The sequence below is a fragment of the Mauremys mutica genome, chromosome 5, assembly GCF_020497125.1.
Source record: "Mauremys mutica isolate MM-2020 ecotype Southern chromosome 5, ASM2049712v1, whole genome shotgun sequence".
Taxonomy (NCBI): domain Eukaryota; kingdom Metazoa; phylum Chordata; order Testudines; family Geoemydidae; genus Mauremys; species Mauremys mutica.
Genome location: NC_059076.1, coordinates 130,332,180 through 130,351,719, shown reverse-complemented (window position 1 = coordinate 130,351,719; position 19,540 = coordinate 130,332,180). Strand labels below are relative to the sequence as shown.

At 44.4% G+C, this 19,540-nt stretch overlaps 1 gene segment (V, D, J or C); it reads left to right on the top strand.

The window, feature by feature from the left end:
* Positions 1–17,843, top strand: part of LOC123371110 — a 165,859-nt gene extending 148,016 nt beyond the window's left edge. The window contains 2 exon segments of the V gene segment in view: positions 12,362–12,397; positions 17,248–17,843. Of these exon segments, the coding sequence occupies positions 12,362–12,397; positions 17,248–17,579 (368 nt within the window).
* Positions 17,844–19,540: the final 1,697 nt, after the last annotated feature.

The following is a 19,540-nucleotide window of genomic DNA, read 5'->3' as shown; positions in this document are numbered from 1 at the left end:
TTAGGAGCAGCTTCCTGCTGATGTGACCATGTCATTACCATTGCATCAGCTTTACAATGAGTCTGCAAACAGGCTATGATGCAGGAGCACTGCCCTGCACTTGTACAGAGGGATTCTCTGCACACAGCAGCCTCTTTCCCTGGTAGCCCTTAAAGGTAAATGAAGGTGAATTTCCACAAATTGCCACCAGAGGGCATTACACACACAAACAAAGGGCTAGCCCAGTGGTTCTCAACCAAGGGTAAAGGTACCCTTGGGGGTACACAGAGGTCTTCCAAGGGGTACATCAACTCATCTAGGTATTTGCCTAGTTTTACAACAGGCTACATAAAAAGCATTGGCGAAGTCAGTGCAAACTAAAATTTCACACAATGACTTGTTTATACTGCTCTATATACTATCCACTGAAACGTAGGCACAATATTTATATCCCAATCGATTTATTTTATAATTACATGGTAAAATGGAGAAACCAGGCAATTTTTCAGTAATAGTGAGCTGGGACACTTCTGTATTTTGATGTCCGATTCTGTAGCAAGTAGTTTTTGAGGGAGATGAACAAGACAAACCAGACAAACGGATGCAGCAGTCTGGAAACATTGAAAGCCGCTGGTCTACACAACACCAAGTTTGCCGCAGGCTGCCTGCTGTGCACTCAGTGTCTGTATGTCCCCTGTTCCTGCAGGTTAATCTACAGCCGTTTCTATGCACTCACCCTACACATCAGGGCACCTGAAGTTCTGTGACTAGAGAGTATTCTTGTATGTTATGTTAACCCAGTACTTAACTAAGCACATTGTTATAAGCCAACCAGATCAGTTCTCCGTTTCAATACAGAGGACACCTCCACACAGCCTGTCCCTTGCCCGGGTTCCTCAATGCAGGTAATGATCTGGGCCCTTTTTATTGCAGCCTCACATCTGAGCTTTCGTTCCCACGGCTGCTATGAAAATCAGAGTGAAAGTTCTGACCCCCACGCTCGCATCAGCTAGCCCTTCGCACGTGTGCATTACAACCGGGTCACTGTTCGATGATACAGTAAAACTCACCCCTGTGGAAAAAGCCAACGCCAGATATATGGACCATTGAAGCCACTAAATGGTGTGTGGGTCTTATTTCAGCCCTCAGTGTGGGGGCTAATTTCACCCATAGCAAATAATAGCAGAGAAATTAGCCCTGTCCAGTTCCCCTATGAAGGGGTGAATGCAGAGAGATCACCCCTCTTACTATTTGTCTACCCCACACTGTCACTAGGACATCAGAGCCTGAACATAATGAAAAGGCCCATGAGTTGATTTCCTGTGGGCAGGTATCTGGGAGGGGATTTAGAGTGTGATAGTAACACCACATTAGAGAAATGTAAACTGAAAGCTCAGGACATTCGTTCCCATTGATTCTGACCAACATCGTTTCATTGCCAAGTGGGAAAGCAGCCCTAGGAGCAGCCCTGCTGTCTAACTACTTCAGGGATGTTCCATTTGCTCACTTGATTCTTTTGGACTTAGTCTGAATCACATGTAAATTACCACAGAGCAGCTGCTCTGCATCAGCTATCTCCACCTGGTATTTCTCGGTTCCATTTTACTCCCATCAGCAGTCAGCCAGCTGAGATGTATCAGGTTGATCACACAGGCTCATCACATCTGCTGGTAGTGCTCTGCATTACAGGTAAGCCTAAATACAGGAGACACTAACAAGGAAATGATCCAGAATGAAACCATGGGATGTAGATATTTTGGGTCAGAACCTCAGCTGGTGTGAATCAATTTCAGCGGCACTTTGCCAATCTACACCACCTGAGGATCTGACCTGTTACGCTTTGCTTTATCAGATCATGTGCACTCCTCAGGTATTATCTATACAGACACTTTTCATGTGATTGAAAACAACAAGGCATGTGACACTGACATTAAATAAAAATGTGGAAAGATCCTGTCACTATTTCTAAGCCCCAATACAACTGAGATTTCTAGCCTGCACATATATGTATATTATTGTGATATTTTGTTTTATTCTCAGGCTCCAAGGGACGTTGTGCTGACTCAGACACCAAAATCTCTGTCAGTGTCTCCAGGAGACAGCACCATCAACTGCAACGCTAATTCAGACATTAGTGACAGATTCATCTAGTATGAACAGAAACCTGGACATGCTTCTCAGCTGCCTGCACTCTGGGATCCCAGCTGGGTTCAATGGAGCAGATCTGGGATTGATTTCACTCTCACAATCAGCAGCACTGACACAGAAGGAGCTGGAGTTCATTGTAGTCAACAGGGCTCCTGCTCCACAATGATACGGATCAGTACAGAAGCTTCCCTGTTCTCCTTAGTTTATGCTGCTCAGGGGAACAGCTGCTTCCTAGAGACAGCGTCAGTGCTTCAGCAACATGTGATTTGAGGACAGGGCTTGGGTCAGACCCTGGGGCCCATCCACACCACAGCTGAAAGCATCAGTTTCCCTTATCAGTGTGCAGGAGGCTTTTTCCTTATAGCAGTGTTACAAATCCAGCTGTGACATACCTGGGTGAGTGTCTACAGCCCCCTCCACACAGCTAACCCATCGTGCCCAGGAAACAGGTTAAATCACAATAGAACCTCGACCGCCCGTTTGGGTTTGCCTGTGGGGCTGAGCGGAGCCGTTCCCAGAACCCTGTGCACGACCAACCACACTCACTGGCCCCTCTGGGTCTCCTCAAGTCTCTGGAGGCACAGCATGAGGCAGCAAGCACGAGGCAGCAAGCATGAGTAAAGTTGCTGTGACTGTCTGCACAGTCTGCCCCAGCCGCCAGGGACCCATCCCCACTTCCCCAGTCACAACGCTGTGTGCTGGAGATAGAACCACCTCTAGAAATACTACACATCCCATCTCCCCCCTCACACATACAGCACACCAGGCCCTAGACCTTATTCCTCTGTTCCCCCAAATAGAGCCCTTTGCCACCTGGGCTAAAGGCTTCCTTGCAGGCACAGACTGTGCTCTCTTTGGTGCCTGTGTAACAGGCTTGGGGAAAGCACTCTGCCCATGTTAGGCATAATCAATCTTTTCCTGCACCTCAGCTAACCCCTCCCACAGGGGTACAGGCCAGAGTTGAAGTTTTTCAGCACTTTGCTCTACATTCTAGTGAGTTAAATCTCAGGGAGAACAGAAATGACACAAACATCACTACAGGAAAAGCATGTACTAAAGCTAGATCTATCTTTCTCTCCGTTATTTATAACCCATGAAACAATTGTGACTATTAGCAATAACTTTTAAAAGACAACACTTTTGTGGGGTGGGGGTTCTCCAAGTTTTCATACTTATTACTTCCACAAGATCAAATGTAACATATAATTAGGCGCATGCACATACTCACACTTCTCTAGGACGCTTTTCTGGGGGGATTTATCCTTCTCTGTTTCTGGGGAATAGCGTCCAACCTCTCTGCAAGGCACATCAGCTCCTTAATGCTGGGAAACAAGTCTTAGTTCCACAATCTCCCTCAAACTCTCTTTGAGTCTCTGCAACAATGGTTTGCAAGCTGCACAGCTTGCAGCAATTCCAGTCTTCTTCTCCAGCGGGGTGAGGGAACCTGCAGTTTAAATCCAGCAAAGTCCCTGGAACACAATCTATAAAACAGACCCTTCTGGTCATTATGCCACTCCATTGCTGAGCTCTTCAGTTTGATTGACTCCAACCCCTATTTATAAACTCCTCCCTTTCCCTTTGCATTCCCATTGGTTCCCTTCTCAGAGTGGCACTAGGTATGCCCTGCCAGAGGCTTGCTCGCAATGGAAATTGCCTAAATAGCTTCAAACAGCTAACAGGTATGCCCAGTGCCTCCCACACCCAATTTCTGCATGAGTCTGGCCCATCCAGCAGAGTCTCTCTGCCTGGCTCTGACAAGTCTGCAGGTATCCCAAAACAAGAACTGTATCCTCCACACTCTTTCTTCCCATACATAGACCACAAAATGCTGCAATGCAAGCAGGTGGGTCACATTTGCATAGTACTGTACCCAGTCCATTGTGGGTGCTACTGGGAATCACAATGGTAGACACTAGTAGCAGGTCCCTTATTTAATCTATGGACCAGCCATTAGAGGGCAGTATCTCTCTCTCATTCACACACACATACTGACTGCACATTACAGGGAGGCCAAACCTTGTTATGATGCTCTGGTAGGGTCACTATCATGGCATAACCCCAGACTGGTAGATATGATTGTACAGAGAAACCTGCTATCCTAGCTTCTTAACTCAGCTGCAAAAATCCCTGCCCACACTGACCAGAGAGCCTGTACTAGAAAAATGCTAATAGTTTTTATTCTGGCTGCTGATAGCACAATTTTTAAGTAGCATACGGACTAACCAGGCAGCCTGCCTGCTGCCTCTTTCTTGTACTCTCAATAGTTCCCCTAGTGGGGTGGGTGGGTGTTAATGTTTAACCACTCCATGGACAGACAAAACCTAGTTCTCCTTTGATTCCAGAACTAGTCAGGTGCTTTCAAGAACAAAGAGGGTGTCAGAATGGTCTTCCCTAGGCTGGGAAAACTTTTCCTTAAGAGTCAGTAACAATATCTTGAGAAAACATTTCTTTGGAGGAAACATTTCAAATATATTCCTTTGCTTTATTCTGGGCCTGATCCTGCTGTACTTGTTCAGGCTAAGGAGACAGTGGACTCATGTTTTTTCAAAGGGTTTTCTATTTGTGATGCTAGTTAGATTCATTGCCACAGAGATCACTGACTAGCTGCTAGGTGCAGATTTTCCTCAAACCAAACAATAATATCCAATGCCAAAATCTGGACAACACTAAGGTCAACACAAGCCAATGGGACTATACACTTGCTTAAAGTTGCACATGTGCCAAAAGAACCTTCCTGAATCGGGGCCACAATGAAGTACTGCAGTTCATCCTTGTTGCCACCAGAGGGTGTCAGAAGCCTTATGCTGAATATATTGTATATGAATATTGCAAGTGGAAATAGGTCAATATTTCCTGCAACAGTTTAAACAAATCCATTCTTCAGTTTTAAACACTAGAACCATAGCACACACCATCAGCTTTGCAGCTATATACGTAAGTGATGCATCCCTGCCATCCTGGCCACTTATAAGTGCTCCATTTCACTCTTTATTTTTACATGGAGTTTGTTGATCAACATTGGCCAGCTCAGATTCATTGAGTAATTTTGCTGGCTCATTTTATCTGGCCAAGGCTACAAGGTAAGTGAAAAAAAATTAGACAATACATTTAAAAATCAAAATCAAAATTGTGGCTTAGCCCACAACTATAACTGTATATATTATGTTAATACCGTCATGTGATTAAAGAAATTAAGGAAATATTGTACCAAAATAAACTGGAGACATACATGACCAGACCCTCAGCTGGTGTAAATCAGGGTAGCTCCCTTGAAGTCAAAGTCATTTACATTAGCTATGGATCTGGCCCACACAGTGTAATGTTGTTGAAGTCGTTGGCTCATGTAATGGATTAAAATATATGGAGTGGAATTTTTGTTTTGTTCTGTTTTTAAGATACTATTTGGAACATTTATGACTGTTCAGAACCGCCAGTGTGCATCACTTGGGTATAGAGATGCAAAGCTGATAATGTGATTTGGATACATGGTTTAAAAATGCACAATAGATTCGACTGTCAGAACATGCAGAACTGGCATTAATTGTATTACTATCTACAATCGTCACGATCCTACAGGGTACGGGACTGAGACTTAGGTCTCCCCCTGGTGGCGAGCAGAATTCTCTGCAGTGCTTCTGGCATTGAAATATGGGGAAGGCTTGAAACATTGGAGATTAATAACTTAGTACAGGAAAAAATATATTTATTTCAATGAATAAAAAAGTTATGATAAGAAAACATGCTAATGAATTTACAGCTTCAAACCAGACATTGATTACCCATGAAATATACAAACTGAGTCAATGCCAATTAAAATAACCAAGCTTCCCCATTTATCACCATTTCAAAACAGAAACCTCAGATATCCCCTCCAGAAAAAGCCTTTGTAAATACAAGAAACACAGGACTTTTTCTGGTGAGAATACTTGAGGTTTCTTTTTGTGCAGTAGTGACATATAAGGGAGGTTGAGTATTTTTATTGACTCATCTTGTAAAGTTTTTTTGTGAAGAATTCATGGTTTAATGCTGTACATTCGTTTAGACTATTTTCTGATCAACACATTTTTACAAATCAAAATAAAATATTCCTATATTGTTTGTTAATATGTTTCCAACTGTGACAGTCCCGTAAATGGAGCACTGCACAGCATCCTGATTACCACTAGAGGGAGTCATAACAAGCCTTATGCTGAATATTGTAGATGATGATAAAATTAATTGCAACTGAGTATGTTCTGATATGGTATCAAATGAACTATTGCAGAATGTCCTAATTGCCCCCAGAGGGAGGCATAACACAATGTACTGTATGTATTGTGACCGTTACAGATGGTAATACATTAGTAGTAACCACAGCTTGGTGTATCATTTTGATGATTTGTTCAATAGATGTTGATGCTCACGGAAATTCCATCTTTTATCAAATCATTTCCAGCTCAATAAACAGAAACTGTATTCCTCTCACAGGCCACTGTTGTGATCTGTCTCTTGTTGCCTCTCTGTAGTTTGGTTCAATAAGCCTGATCCGCAGCCCACTGGAGTCAAAATCTTTTCAATTGCCTTTGAACCAGGTCTTGTCTATGATGTTTGCAAAAACCCCATCACTAAAGTTAGGCACTGGTTGTTTGGGCTTTTGGTTGGTAGTGAGTGTTCATTTTTATCCCTGCTAGTCTGTCATCCCATGATTTTAATGTGCTGATGTTTGCAGCCTACTGGGAGGGGGTTGGACCCACAGCTGAAAGGTAAAACCTTTGCACATACATATTTTTAAGCTGCTTAAGGTCCTAAAATGCATGTAAAGACAAAAGAAAGCAGCTCCTGCACCTGTCAAGAGCTGAGATCAGGGCTTTGCATTCCCCCTGCAAAGACTTGAGGCCATCACAACCATTCAGGGCCCCATGCTGTGTCCCCTGGGCCAGATTCATTCCTAGGTTCCCCCAAGGGAAGCCAGGCAGAAGGTGAGCCTGCCTGGGGTAGGAGCTCACTGGCACAAGCTGCCTGCATCCCTTCTCCGTCAGTGGGCCCAGATTCAACCAGTGTAGCCCTGAAGGTGGATGGATATGAACAGGTAGTGGCCAGGCCACCCAGGAAATGCCCAGACACTATAAAGCAGCAGCCGCAGCCCTACTCTCCTTGGCAGAACCTTTGAAGGAGCAGGACGCAGTTCTGCCACCTGCTCTTCATCAGGGTGAACGCCACTGGGAGCTCAGCTGCCCCCACCGGTGCCGGAACTAGGGGGCCAGGAGCCATGGCCCTCCCACTTTTTAACACTTTTAACAAAAGAAACATGAGTGCAGAATTCATGTCCCCCACAGAATAATAGATTCTGCCAGGGAGGCACTGCAACTACATCTTTCACCCACCAGGGGCTGCTGTGGCACCACAAGAGAGGGCAGCTGGCTCACTGCCAGAGCAGCCAGCCAGGGAGAGGGAGGGGGCACTTTGGCCTTGCCCCCACCCTTCTGCAAAGGTCCTGGCACCCTCGCCTGCAGAAGCAGTGGCACTCAGTGCCCACAGTATTAACCAAGCCCCTTGTGTGTAACTTCTGTGGAAGTCAAAGGGGGCCTCTCGCCAACAGAACCCCTCCACTGCAAAGCCAGAGCCTAAGGTTATCACCCCTCACTGTGATGATATTAATTATCCCAGGCAAAGTAAAGACACCCTGATCCTTCTTCAATAAGAGATGACAGGCAGTGTCATGCTGATGGCTGACCATCGCTAGACAACTGGTACCCCCGTGTTGGAACACACCACAGGGGCAGGGTGGAGGGAAAGATCCATGTGCTGAAAATGCTCTGGCAACCCAAGAGCTGTAGGGAAATAAGATGACTTACCTGAAATGCTGGTTCTGAGACTGTGCCTACGCACAACCCATCCACGCTGTGGGGAACAGGCACCATACACATGGCTGGCAGGAGCTCCATAGCCTAGAGTCCACAGCAGGGCAGGGCTGGCTTGCTCCTGCCAGGGCCCCTCAGGGCCCCTAATGCATCCAACTGTTGCTTCCTTTCTAGCAGCAAAAGCCCTGTGCGTGGAGAGGAGAGGAGGGGACATCTGGGTGTGGCTGCCAAGGGCGGAGGGGGCTGCCTGGTGTGAGGGGCTGACTGTATGCAAGGAAGACAGCCTGAGTTTCAGGGGGTACTGCCTGTGAGAGAGATGGCACTGTCTCTGCGTGTGTGTGCGTGAGGGGATGATTGTATCTTAGGGGGGACTGCCTGTGTGTGAGGTGCTGACTGTATGTGAGGTGGCACTGCCTGTGTGAAAACAGCTGATTGTATCTGGGGGAGGAGTGCCTGTGTGTGAGGGGCTGACTCCATGTCAGGTGGCTCTTGTGTGTACAGGAGGACAGCTTGTGTGTGAAGGGGTTGACTGTATGTTTGTGTGAGTGTGAATCTGGAGGAGAGCTCTGTGTGTGAGAGGAAGGGGGCGGGGAAGAGAGAGCGAGTGATTTGTAGAGAAAGGAAGCTCATGTAAGATATAGGGGGCCGGGAGAGGACGTGACTTTTGTGGGGAGTCAGGAGATCATGAGCAAGGGTTTGGGTTTTTTTGCAGGGGAGGGAGGAGAGTGTATCTGTGTGGTATTGTCTATGCCATATAGGATCCTATATGTATGTGTGATTTGTGGCTGGGAGGCAGGAGAGTCTGTGGAGCTGGGAAGAGTACACAGAGGCTGCTTCTACACTATTAAATGTGGTGCCCACTTTTCAGTGTCTTGGTGGATGCTCTGGGACTCCCAGTGGCACAAGGACTAGTGGAGACCAGGCTCAGGCATTTCAGAGGAGGGCTTTAGGACAACGGGCTGACAATGTCCGAGTCCAGGCTACACTTGCCCTTGTGCTGGTGTAAGCAAGGGAGCAACGTCACACTCCATTTGCTAGTGTAGACACGGCCAGAGAGCAAGAAAACGGAAGGCAGGATTAGTACAAGAAGCAAGAGGTTGACAATGTGGGTGAAGGAGGAAGAGAACACAACAGAGGGAGAGCAGAGGAGAAGGAGGCAAGGGAAGAGGGAACAGTTACACCAGCTATAAAGGTAATAATGATGGAATATAGACTCTGGTAAAGATGGAAGCAAAGACAACTGAGGTGAAAAGGAAGAAGCAGAAACATGCAATGAAAAGGGACAACTGAAAACACAAACACGGGCAAGAAGGAAATGTTCAGAAAATGCATCTTACGGTCACACAGTGACACTTAGCACCTCCCAGAAAGCTCAAAACAAAACTGTTCCAGTAGCCAAAGGCCTGATTCAAAGCCCATTGGAGTAAGTGGGACAACTTCCCTTGACTTAAATGGGCATAGGATCAGGCCCCAAATCCTTCATATATTTGGGGTTGAGGGAGAAATCCCCCCACGGTCAACCCTGACCAGCCTGCCTCAGCCTCACAATTGTAATAGTCTTTTTCACGCTGATCAAAATTCTCCCTCCTGGTCCAGCCCTCTTTTCGCAGCTTTTAAGGCTGGGGGTTTCAAAAGAGCTTAAGGGAGTTCAATGGGATTTGGGCACCTAAACCCCTTGGGCTCCTTTGAAAAGCCCACCCTAAAAGCAGCTGCCCTTCTCTCCAACAGGCCAGTGGAGAAGAGCTCTCGTCACTTGTTCCTCCAGTTCCTCATTTGCATTTTCAGATTCAGTTTCTACTGTAACATTTTCAGGTTTAGAGTCCATTTCTTTGCTAACTTGGTCCCTGTTTTCCTCACCACCCCAGTGAAAAGGGATAACAACTATCTTCCCGAGTATGTACAGAGCCACTGTCCATTTCAGCTCTGTGTCTATTTTCAAACCCCTCATCTAATAACATCTGGTGGGTATGTCTCTCCATTTACCTAAACCGGGTACAAGTCCCAGCACCTTGATTTCAACATCTTTTCCCTGCTTCCTTCTTCCCCTGTGACTGTGAACCAACACTCTTTTGTTTAGGTGCTAGGATCCAGGCCCAGCGAGGCCTAACTTGAAGGATGTGCCTAGGCCCATTGAAGCCAACGGGACTATTCAGGCACACATGCGTACGGGCTATTCTGAACGGTGGCCATATTGTGTGACAGACCAGAGTCTTTCTTAGGATATGGCTGCACTGCATCCGGGAGTTTAATTCCCAGCTCAGGCAGACTTACACGTGCTAGCTCTAGCGTGCTAAAAATAGCAGTGTGGCCACAGCAGCAGAGGCAGTTGCTTGAGCTAGCCATCTCAGTACAGCCCTGCCCAAGATCCTAGCGTCATACTCAGGTGGTGAGCCTACACCACCGCCCAGGCCACTGCAGCCACACTGCTACTCTTTGCACATTAGCTCAAGCAGAGTGAGCATGGGGACATCTACCTGGTCACACCTGCCAGCGGCAGGGCAGAGATACTCTTGCCTGACAGTGGCTCTCTCTTGTGATAGTGCCACATGATAAACCTGGTGCCAGCCCAAGTTCATGACTTCTGTGAACAGCATCATAAATGCCCCATCTTTCCCCTGCAGGAGCATCTGAAAACCAACCACTTTTCGTCCCGAGCTCTCATTCTTGCCTAGGAGGTCTGGTAGTTTCTGATGTAGACGTGAAGCATCAGGGTTAATATATTCTCCATCCTACTGCATCCCGGCATCTAGAAACACAGGCTGGGGCAGGGCAAGCTGAGTCTTGACATCTTTAGCCTCTAGCTAAGGCCACCTGGAGCAGCAGGTTCTCATGGTGGGGATGGGAGATGTAGCAGAGCCATCCCTAGGCACAAGGGAGTTGTGCTCAGCCACTTTGGAGACACCTAGGATGGTTTCAGTATTGGGCTCAGGTCCTTCACCATCTGACCTGGGTTAGTACAGTCAGGACTAACCTTTCTCAAGGTACTGCATGACTTTGAGCTGGGAGTGCCTTTTGGTTTTCAGCCTAGATGGGATGGTCTCAGGTACCCTGGTTATAAACAGGGGGAAATTGGCATCTTTGATGAAGTTGGTAGCCCTTATTTATTTTGTCCCATGAGGATTAGAAGTGCTTCTAAAGAACCCTACAGCTCATCAGAGTCATTCAAGAAATAAGAGTTCTTCTCCACAACAACCCCATCATCCAGGAGTCTTATTCAGACTGCAGAACAGACCTGGATGCTGGATGCCTCAATAGCAGGAGAGTAGGTAGGCTGCATGGAGATCATTGCCACAGAAGGCAACAGTGATAATGATGTGGCAGCTGGTGCTGTGAACATGATGAAGGAACTGATACTGGCATGCAGCCTGGTCTCCCAGACACAATCTCACGTCAACATCTCTCTGAGCTGTAGGTAAACGCCACCTAATTTGGCAGTGTTTGAGCACCAGCTGAGTTCACTAAAATATCTCCTGTCTGTGTGTTCCATTCTATGCATCTGAAGAAGTGACCTGTAGCTCATGAAAGCTCATGCTGAAATAAATTTGTTAGTCTCTAAGGTGCCACAAGTACTCCTGTTCTTTTTGCAGATACAGACTAACACGGCTGCTACTCTGAAACTAAATATTACTCAGCTAAATCATGCTAGATCAGCATTCTGTGCACCATGGCAACCTTCTGTCATCCCTTAGAAAGTTCCCACCTGCAGTGTTTTCCTTTTCTCTGCAAGAATTTCTAGGCCCCGCATCCTTCCTTGGCCTGGTACAGAAAATATCCAGCAAGTTCCATGCTAACACTGGTAGAACTCCATTGATCTCAATGAAGTAACTCCTAATTTATACCTACATGAGAGAGAGCAGAATGAAGTCCATTGCCTATTTGTTTGTGCAAGTATTTTGTCAATGTATGGTTTGCTGTATGTGAAACAAGCTCTGCAGCTCATGCAAAATCTGGGTGGGGTGCTCAATACCACATCTACATTTTCTGGAGTTGGACGTGAACCAAAATCCTGCATCTGAACATCCTGAACTTTGGAAAAGTTTGAATCAGGATCCAAACTTTGCACTTGGACCCAGGTTTAATAGTTTCAGCATTTATGCTTTCAAGGTAATACAGCATGTGACTAGGGTTACAATATGTGTCAATGCGGATGTGGGAGCAGAGGGATGGGAGAGAAGATAGAATGTATTGATCTGATCTTAACTTCTATCTAACTTCTTGACTGTTTATAGATAATGAAACCAAGGTCACTCGACCTAGCACTGAATTCTCAGTTTTGCACAATGGAAAAAACATTTTTATAGGGGAAATAAGCTTTAGCAAGTGAACCGAATGCCCCTTCCCCTTCTGCTCTCAGGTTTTTGTACGGTGAGGCAATAGGAACTGATCACTGTGGTGGACGTTCGGTCAAGGAACCAAGGTAGAAATAAAACGTAAGTACCTTGAAACGATTCTGTTTTCGCTGTCTATTCTGTCTTTAAATTTGTATTCATTAACGCTGTCAAATTATAAAGTGAATATCTGTTGGTGTTGGAAATTGCAGGTAAAGGATGGTTTTCAGGGCAGATGTAGTTCAACTGTAATAGAAAAGAGATTAATTTGAAGAAAGTAGGACTTTGCTTTTCATTCCAGACCAGTGAAATTCAGTAAATGTTACGCGTCTGGTAGTGATCAAAAATGTTGTTGGCCAGACCCTCAGCTGACATCAATCGGTGCAGTATTCCCCATTCTCAAACATCGGAGTTATGCCGATTTACACTAACAAAGGCTCTGGACCCATATTTCTAAAACATACTGTACCACTGATGCAGCTAATGGCCTAGGTTAGGAGGAACTGAGGTTTTTGTAGAGGGAACAGGTAGCAAGGAAGCACTGTGGTACACTTTCGGCGGAGGGACCCGGGTAGAGATCAAACGTAAGTACATTTTTCTCAATGCTCTTCAGTTTTCTTTGTCACATTTGTCCATTTTCATGTTTTTGGGGGTTTTTCTGCATTGGGGTAATTGGCGATATGAGAATGCTAAGAGAATTACCGGGAGATGAGACTGGTAAAGTGCATAAAATAAATCTATCCTCGAGGAAAGAAAACACCTTTACCTCCTTAGGTGGAATTTTAGAGCTAAATGTTACATACTGCATGAATTAGCCAGCCTACTGTGGGCTCACTTAGCTACACAGTAAATAGGTTTCTGTAGGAGAGGAAGTTGATAGGCAATCACTGTGGGTCACCTTTGGCAAAGGGACCAAGCTGGAGATAAAACGTAAGTGCATTTTTTACTCTCTTCCAATTCTCTTTGTCCAGTTTGCCTATTTTCACAATTTTTTTGGCAGGGGGGTATCTGCAATTTGTGAAATGTGAGTGCCGACAGAATTGCTCTCATCATAGATTTGTAAAGTGTCTGAAATAACCCTGTCTTTGAGGACAGAAAATACCTTCACCTCCAAAAAATGAAATTTGGGCTAAATTGTTATATTTTACATAAATTGACCCATTTAAAGTTGACAGGCCATTTAGTTGCAAAGTAAAAAGGTTTTTGTAGAAGGGGAAGTTCACAGGCACTCACTGTGGTTCACTTTCGGGAAGGGGACCAAGTTGGAGATAAAACGTAAGTGCATTTTTGAACTCTCTTCTGATTTTCTGTGTCCAATTTGTCCATATTCACAATTTTTGTCTGTAATTCATGAAATGGGATCACTGACAAACTTACTGAGGCTGTAGATATGTGAAGTATTTATATAAAATATACCTGGCCTCAAGAGTGGAAAATACTTCCACCTCTCTAGATGGAATTTGGGCTAAACGGCTCTATTTTACGTAAATTAACTTACTTACAATGGAGAGCCCATTTAGTTGTGCAATAAAAAGGTTTCTGTAAAAGAGGAAGGTTATAGACAATCACTGTGGCTCACTTTTGGCAAAGGGACCAAGTTGGAGATAAAACGTAAGTGCATTTTATTTGTGGTTAATCCACACTTCCTTTGTTTTTGCTTGATTTAATGCATAAATGTGGAAAAATGCTGCTTTTTCTCTCTCTCCCTTTCCTTGCTGTCTCACCCCATTCCCGGTCATTAGTTGTCAAGTCCTTACATTTAATTGCAAGGATTAAAAATCAACTGGGAATGTTTAAAGAAAAGTCTAATTTTATTTCCAAACAAGAATATGATGGCTGAATTGTAGGCTAGTGACAATGTTGGTCCTGGGTCTTCATCTGAGGCTATCAACACTGTTAGTAAAAGTTCAGCCACCCTCTTGTCTATAGATTTGAAGTGGAAAAATCCCGAAGTTTCACAATGAAGGTCATGATCCAGCAGCCACTGAAGTCACTAGAAATACTCCCATTGACTTCAGTAGAACTTGGATCAAACCATATACAAGTGTTTTTGTTGTAATTGAGAATTTTGGCAGTACATCCCATTAAGAGAAACTGGAAATTGTCTCTCAAATACTGTAAGTGGTGTGCCCAGATACCACAGTCATCAACATACTGATGACTGATTAAACAGATTAGATTGGACTAGATTGATAAAATAGATTAGACTGATGTTAACGAGAAAAGTCCAGTTTTAGAAAAAAATAGTTTAAGAAATGAAGAGAAAATACTAAAAACCTAGCTAAGAGCAGACAAACATTCCTGTTAAAATAATACTTAACCTGCACAAAATAAGTTAATTGGAAGCCAGCAGCACAAATGTGGAGGTAAATGTAAAATATGTTGTAGTTAGAGTATGGTAGAGTCTGACTAAATCATCCTCTCTTATTAATTGCTAGCTGTAATCGATAAGATTTAAGTTAGCTGCATCTAATCATTGTTAGCTGTATATCTATCCAATGCATCTCATCATTGTTTTAAAGAATTTAATTTTAAGATCTACAAAATTAATTTTGACATTTGTCATATCAACTATAGTAACATATCTATGAAAGCAGATGTAGCAGCGGTGTACAGTTTATTTTTATTTTGCCCTAGGAAAAAATTGATAACTCTTCTAAAAATATTCTGATGATAGAAAAATGCAATTGATTCATATATTTTAAGTTGTTGTTTTACTGATTATCTTATAAAAGATTTTTTTTCAGTAGCTTTGACACAATACTTTACTCATATATATTTTGAATTTTAAAAAAATATAGTGATGAGGCCATTGTGGAGGACAATCCAATGAAATGATATTTTTCTTTTTCTTTTTTTCTTTTTTTAATGAAACAAGTCAAAAATACTTTAAAAAATTGTTTGGGGCTATATATCGTTTGTAGTATAATATATAAAATGTGGTGTTATTTCAAATGTGTTACAGAGGCTATCAAATGTATGGTATCTATCTGTCCATAGATACAGATATAGATAGCTATAGATATAGATGGCATGATTCTCCTCTCAGGCTGGTGTAAATCAGGTCTGACTCCACTGAAATCAGAAGTGCTCTCACTCCACCTCTGAAGTTAGTGGAGCTATGAGGTTATACCAGTTTAACACTGGTTTAAATGAAAGGAGAATCAGGTCTATTATCTTATACTGTACATTTGCTAAGATAAGTGTAAAAATATATGAGTATTTTTCTGGAATCCCAAGACATTTTAAAAGTCTGGGCTCCAATTTTGCTAGAATCAGTGCTTAGATATTATTTTAGCTTGTACAGCAGCAAAGCAGGAGACTGAGTGAACTGAACGATTTTGACTTGGTTTTCCAAGATGTGATCTATGTTATGTTTTCTTCAGATCTTTACAAAATTAGTACTTGATGCTGCAGACAAAATTGCCACTGAAATCAGGGGGAGTATTATCTGGGGAAGGATTGCAGGATTGGGTCCTAGTTTTCAAGAGTCTGAATATTGACATATGGGGAGAGATTTTACTCAGTTACATAAGATTTACATCTGTCACCAAGATCAGAATCTGGCCCATTTAGTGATTATGTGACACAAAGTGAGATACATCAACACTCATTCCAAGGTGCTATGCTAAAGGTTCCCACAGTCTTAACTTCATGTCTTTCTCTAGCTGCACACTGACCTTTTTTATAACAGATCTCGAGTTTTTAGTTCTAGTCGTATATGACGGTTGCAGTAGGAAAAATATTAATAATACTCTGTGGGTCTGGAGCCTGATTCTCTTCTTATTTCCACCTGCATATAATGGGTTGACTCTACTGAAGTCAATGGAGTCATGCAGTTTACTGGTGTGAGAGGAGAATCATGTTTCTGATATTAAAAGTACTGAGCACCTGTATCTCCCATTGACTATAAGTGGAGGGACGTGTGCTTAGCACCTCTGAAAAACAGGCTGTAAGGAATTAGATGGCTCAGGGGATTGGCAATGAGAGAGATCTGGAGTGAAATCCTGGCTCCAGTAGAGTCAATGGGAAAACTAATATGAACTTCAGTGGGGCCCAGATTTCACCCCTGGAGCCTTTCCCCTCTAGGTCACAGTTTCCAGGGGAGACGGGGGGTTCATGTTGTCATGTACATGGCATCAGTTAGCATCCTGGTTGGCAATCTCAACAGAGAGATCCAGGGTTGAGTGGGAAGCACCTTCTCACCCTCTGCGAGCCTTCCCCTAGCTCAGGATTGAGGGATGTAGGGATGGTGGTGGGAAGCTCACACTGCTACTGCTACATGAGCTGTATCTTGTCTGTTGATAAACAGGACTTTAACCTCCAGAGCTGTCACACTGGCACCTTGCCCTGGTATCTCTTGGGTGAGGCCATTTTCCAGGGCATTACATGTCTCTTACGCTAATATCAAAGGCTCTCGCGTCACTCAGGACCAGGTTGTGCAGCCCTTCCTCACATGGGGAAGCACTTCCACACACAAGCAGTGCCAAGGTGATAAGCAAAATGAAACCAGGTATGATGAGGCAGATTCTCAGCGGGTGTCAATCCGAAGAGCCCATTAGAGTCCATGGAGCTGTGCTGATTTACACCCTCAGAGGACCTGGCCCTGTGTTTTCTTAAACCTGAATTGATACCCTATATGGTCTATGTACACTGACTCCCTCTGTATTCTGACCTCCTGTGTCACTTAACCTCTCCATGCCTCAGTTTCCCCATCAATAAAATGGGGATAATGATGATATTTCCCTACCTACCAAGAGTATTGGGAGAATGAATTAGTTAATGGGCCGAATCCAGCTTGCCTCAATCACACATGGATGAACTACTCACATAAGTAAGGCAAGAATGATTTGGCCTGATAGTTGTGTACGGCTACATCCGTGCTCGGTGTTACTATCCACTCCTAGGTCAGTTGTCATTAACACCGTATTCTGTACTCTCCTTTTTTGCAGGTAGAGACAATGCCAAGCCTTCGGTGTTCATCTTTCCCCCATCAGCCGACCAGCTGTCTGGGGGATCAGTCACCTTGGCGTGCCTGGTGAATGGCTTCTACCCAAGTGCCTTGAATGTGATCTGGAAAGTGGATAAGACCACCACCACGACTGGTGTCCTCACCAGCACGAAGCAGCAAGATTCTTCTGACAGCACGTACAGCCTGAGCAGCACCCTGACGCTTCCGAAAGATCAGTACAACGCGCACAACGACTATAGCTGCGAGGTGACGCATGAAACCGTGACGGGCGCTCTTGTCAAGAGTTTCAAGAGATCGGATTGTACGCAGTAGGGGGCTCCCAGGGAAAGATCCCTGCCGCCTCTTTGCAGCCTTTCTTATGCTTTGTTTATGTAACTATCCGTCTTATTCTTTTTTTTTTCCTCCCAAAATATGGTGACCGAGATCTTCCAGGTCTCAACTCCTGCCTTACCCCTTGCTAATGGTACTGGATAACCAGGCCCTGCCTGATTTCACCCTGCTGCCTAATGAGGTTTCCTGCTTTTATCATGTTTCAACTTCAAAAATGAATAAATAAATGAAATCAATGAAACAGCATCTGTTCTCTCACGTGTTTTTAATGTGACGATTGAAATAAAGTGAACTCAGATGGAGTAAATAAATGGAGTACTATGCAATTTACTGTGGGCAGTGGGAGGGAGGATGAGTTCTTAAAAGAAGGTCCTATCTTCCCTGGAGGGACACTAATATCCCATAGCACTTTTCAAATAAGAATCAGGGTATCCATGGTCAATTTATCCCCTCCCCTTCCAGCATGCAGTGTGCAGAATGCTACTGCCCTACCATCCCAGAAGTACTATAGGCAATTAGTGTGTCCATCCTGCAACTTTTAGCCATTGACTTCAGTGGAACTACTCACATGAGTAAGGACTGCAGGGCTGGTGAACTAATCTGGGATCCATCAGGACACAAGGAGTATATGATATTATTCTCTCAGCAGCATTACAGCACCCTGCTGTCTATGGGTCACACAACCACGGTCCCTGTGCCACCAGATCTTACAACATACTCTGTGCTACATATAAAGGGCCTGATTCTGACCCCACTCATACCAGTATAAATCAGGAGTGAATCCACTGAAGTTAATGGGAGTTGCGGATGTCTCCACAGCTCTGAAAACCAGGTCTCTTTACACAAAAGCTTAAATACGGATTTGAGTGCCTACGTTTCAGCCTCCAGAGTTGAACATTGTGTCCTTGATTTCTAAAAACAAAACCCATGTTACACAAGTGCAATGAAAAAATGTCACTTCATTATTGTGAAATGTGCCATGTGATTAACCCCTTTAGGTGAAAAATGGCACTTTAAAATGTTACTGCTCACATTTAGCTACTAACTAATCATAAGCCTCACATGCCACTCTATCCTCTGCAGCAACTCACGCTGGGTCATATTCAACCTAGGGCTTAAGCAGTCCATAGACATTTTGCTGGCCTTCTGCACAGCCGTGAATTGCATCCATGGAGAGCATTTCTAGCTACTGCTACGGGTCCAGCTACCCAATCATCCACGCTGCTCACTGATGCTGTGCCGTCTTTCCCATCTATTTGAAAAAACAATAACCCAAACCCTACTTTTAAACTCGGACTTTTTGAGACTCTCTATGGCTTTAACCCCCCAACAAGCTGTCACCAATGTTCTCAGAGGACAGGCTGATCTAGGCTGGGATTTTCAAAGGAGTTTAAGGAGGTTAGGTGCCCAAATCCCACTGAAATTCAGTAGGCACCGAACTCCCATAGGCCCAGCCCTAGTTGTTGAAGCGCCGCATTAAGCTGCAGAACATTTGGGTTCTACGCCGAGCGCTGGGACTGACTCACTGAGTGGCCTGGCTCCAATTGCAAAGGCCAAAATTGTGCAATACATTTGGGTGCCTCCATCATTTTTGGATGCCCAGCTTGAGATGCTCATGGCCTCATTTATCTAAGGTGCTGGGCAGTTCAACTCTGACCTCCAAAGGATCTCAAGATATCTCACGTGGGGCAGCCAATCTTTAAGGCACCTCACATGAATGGGCTTTTTGCAAATGTTGGCCTTCGTCCCTCTGTGCCTCAGTTTCCCCATCTGCCAAATGGGAGTAATACTATTTCCCTGCCTGACCGGGGTAGTGTGAAACTTAATCAGTTAAGGCCAGATTCTGATCCACTCTCCCTTACTCACACCCTGAGTAGCACCTTACTTTACAGATAGTGACACTGAAATCATTGGGCCGACTCCTGGAGTAAAGTGCCCTTCAT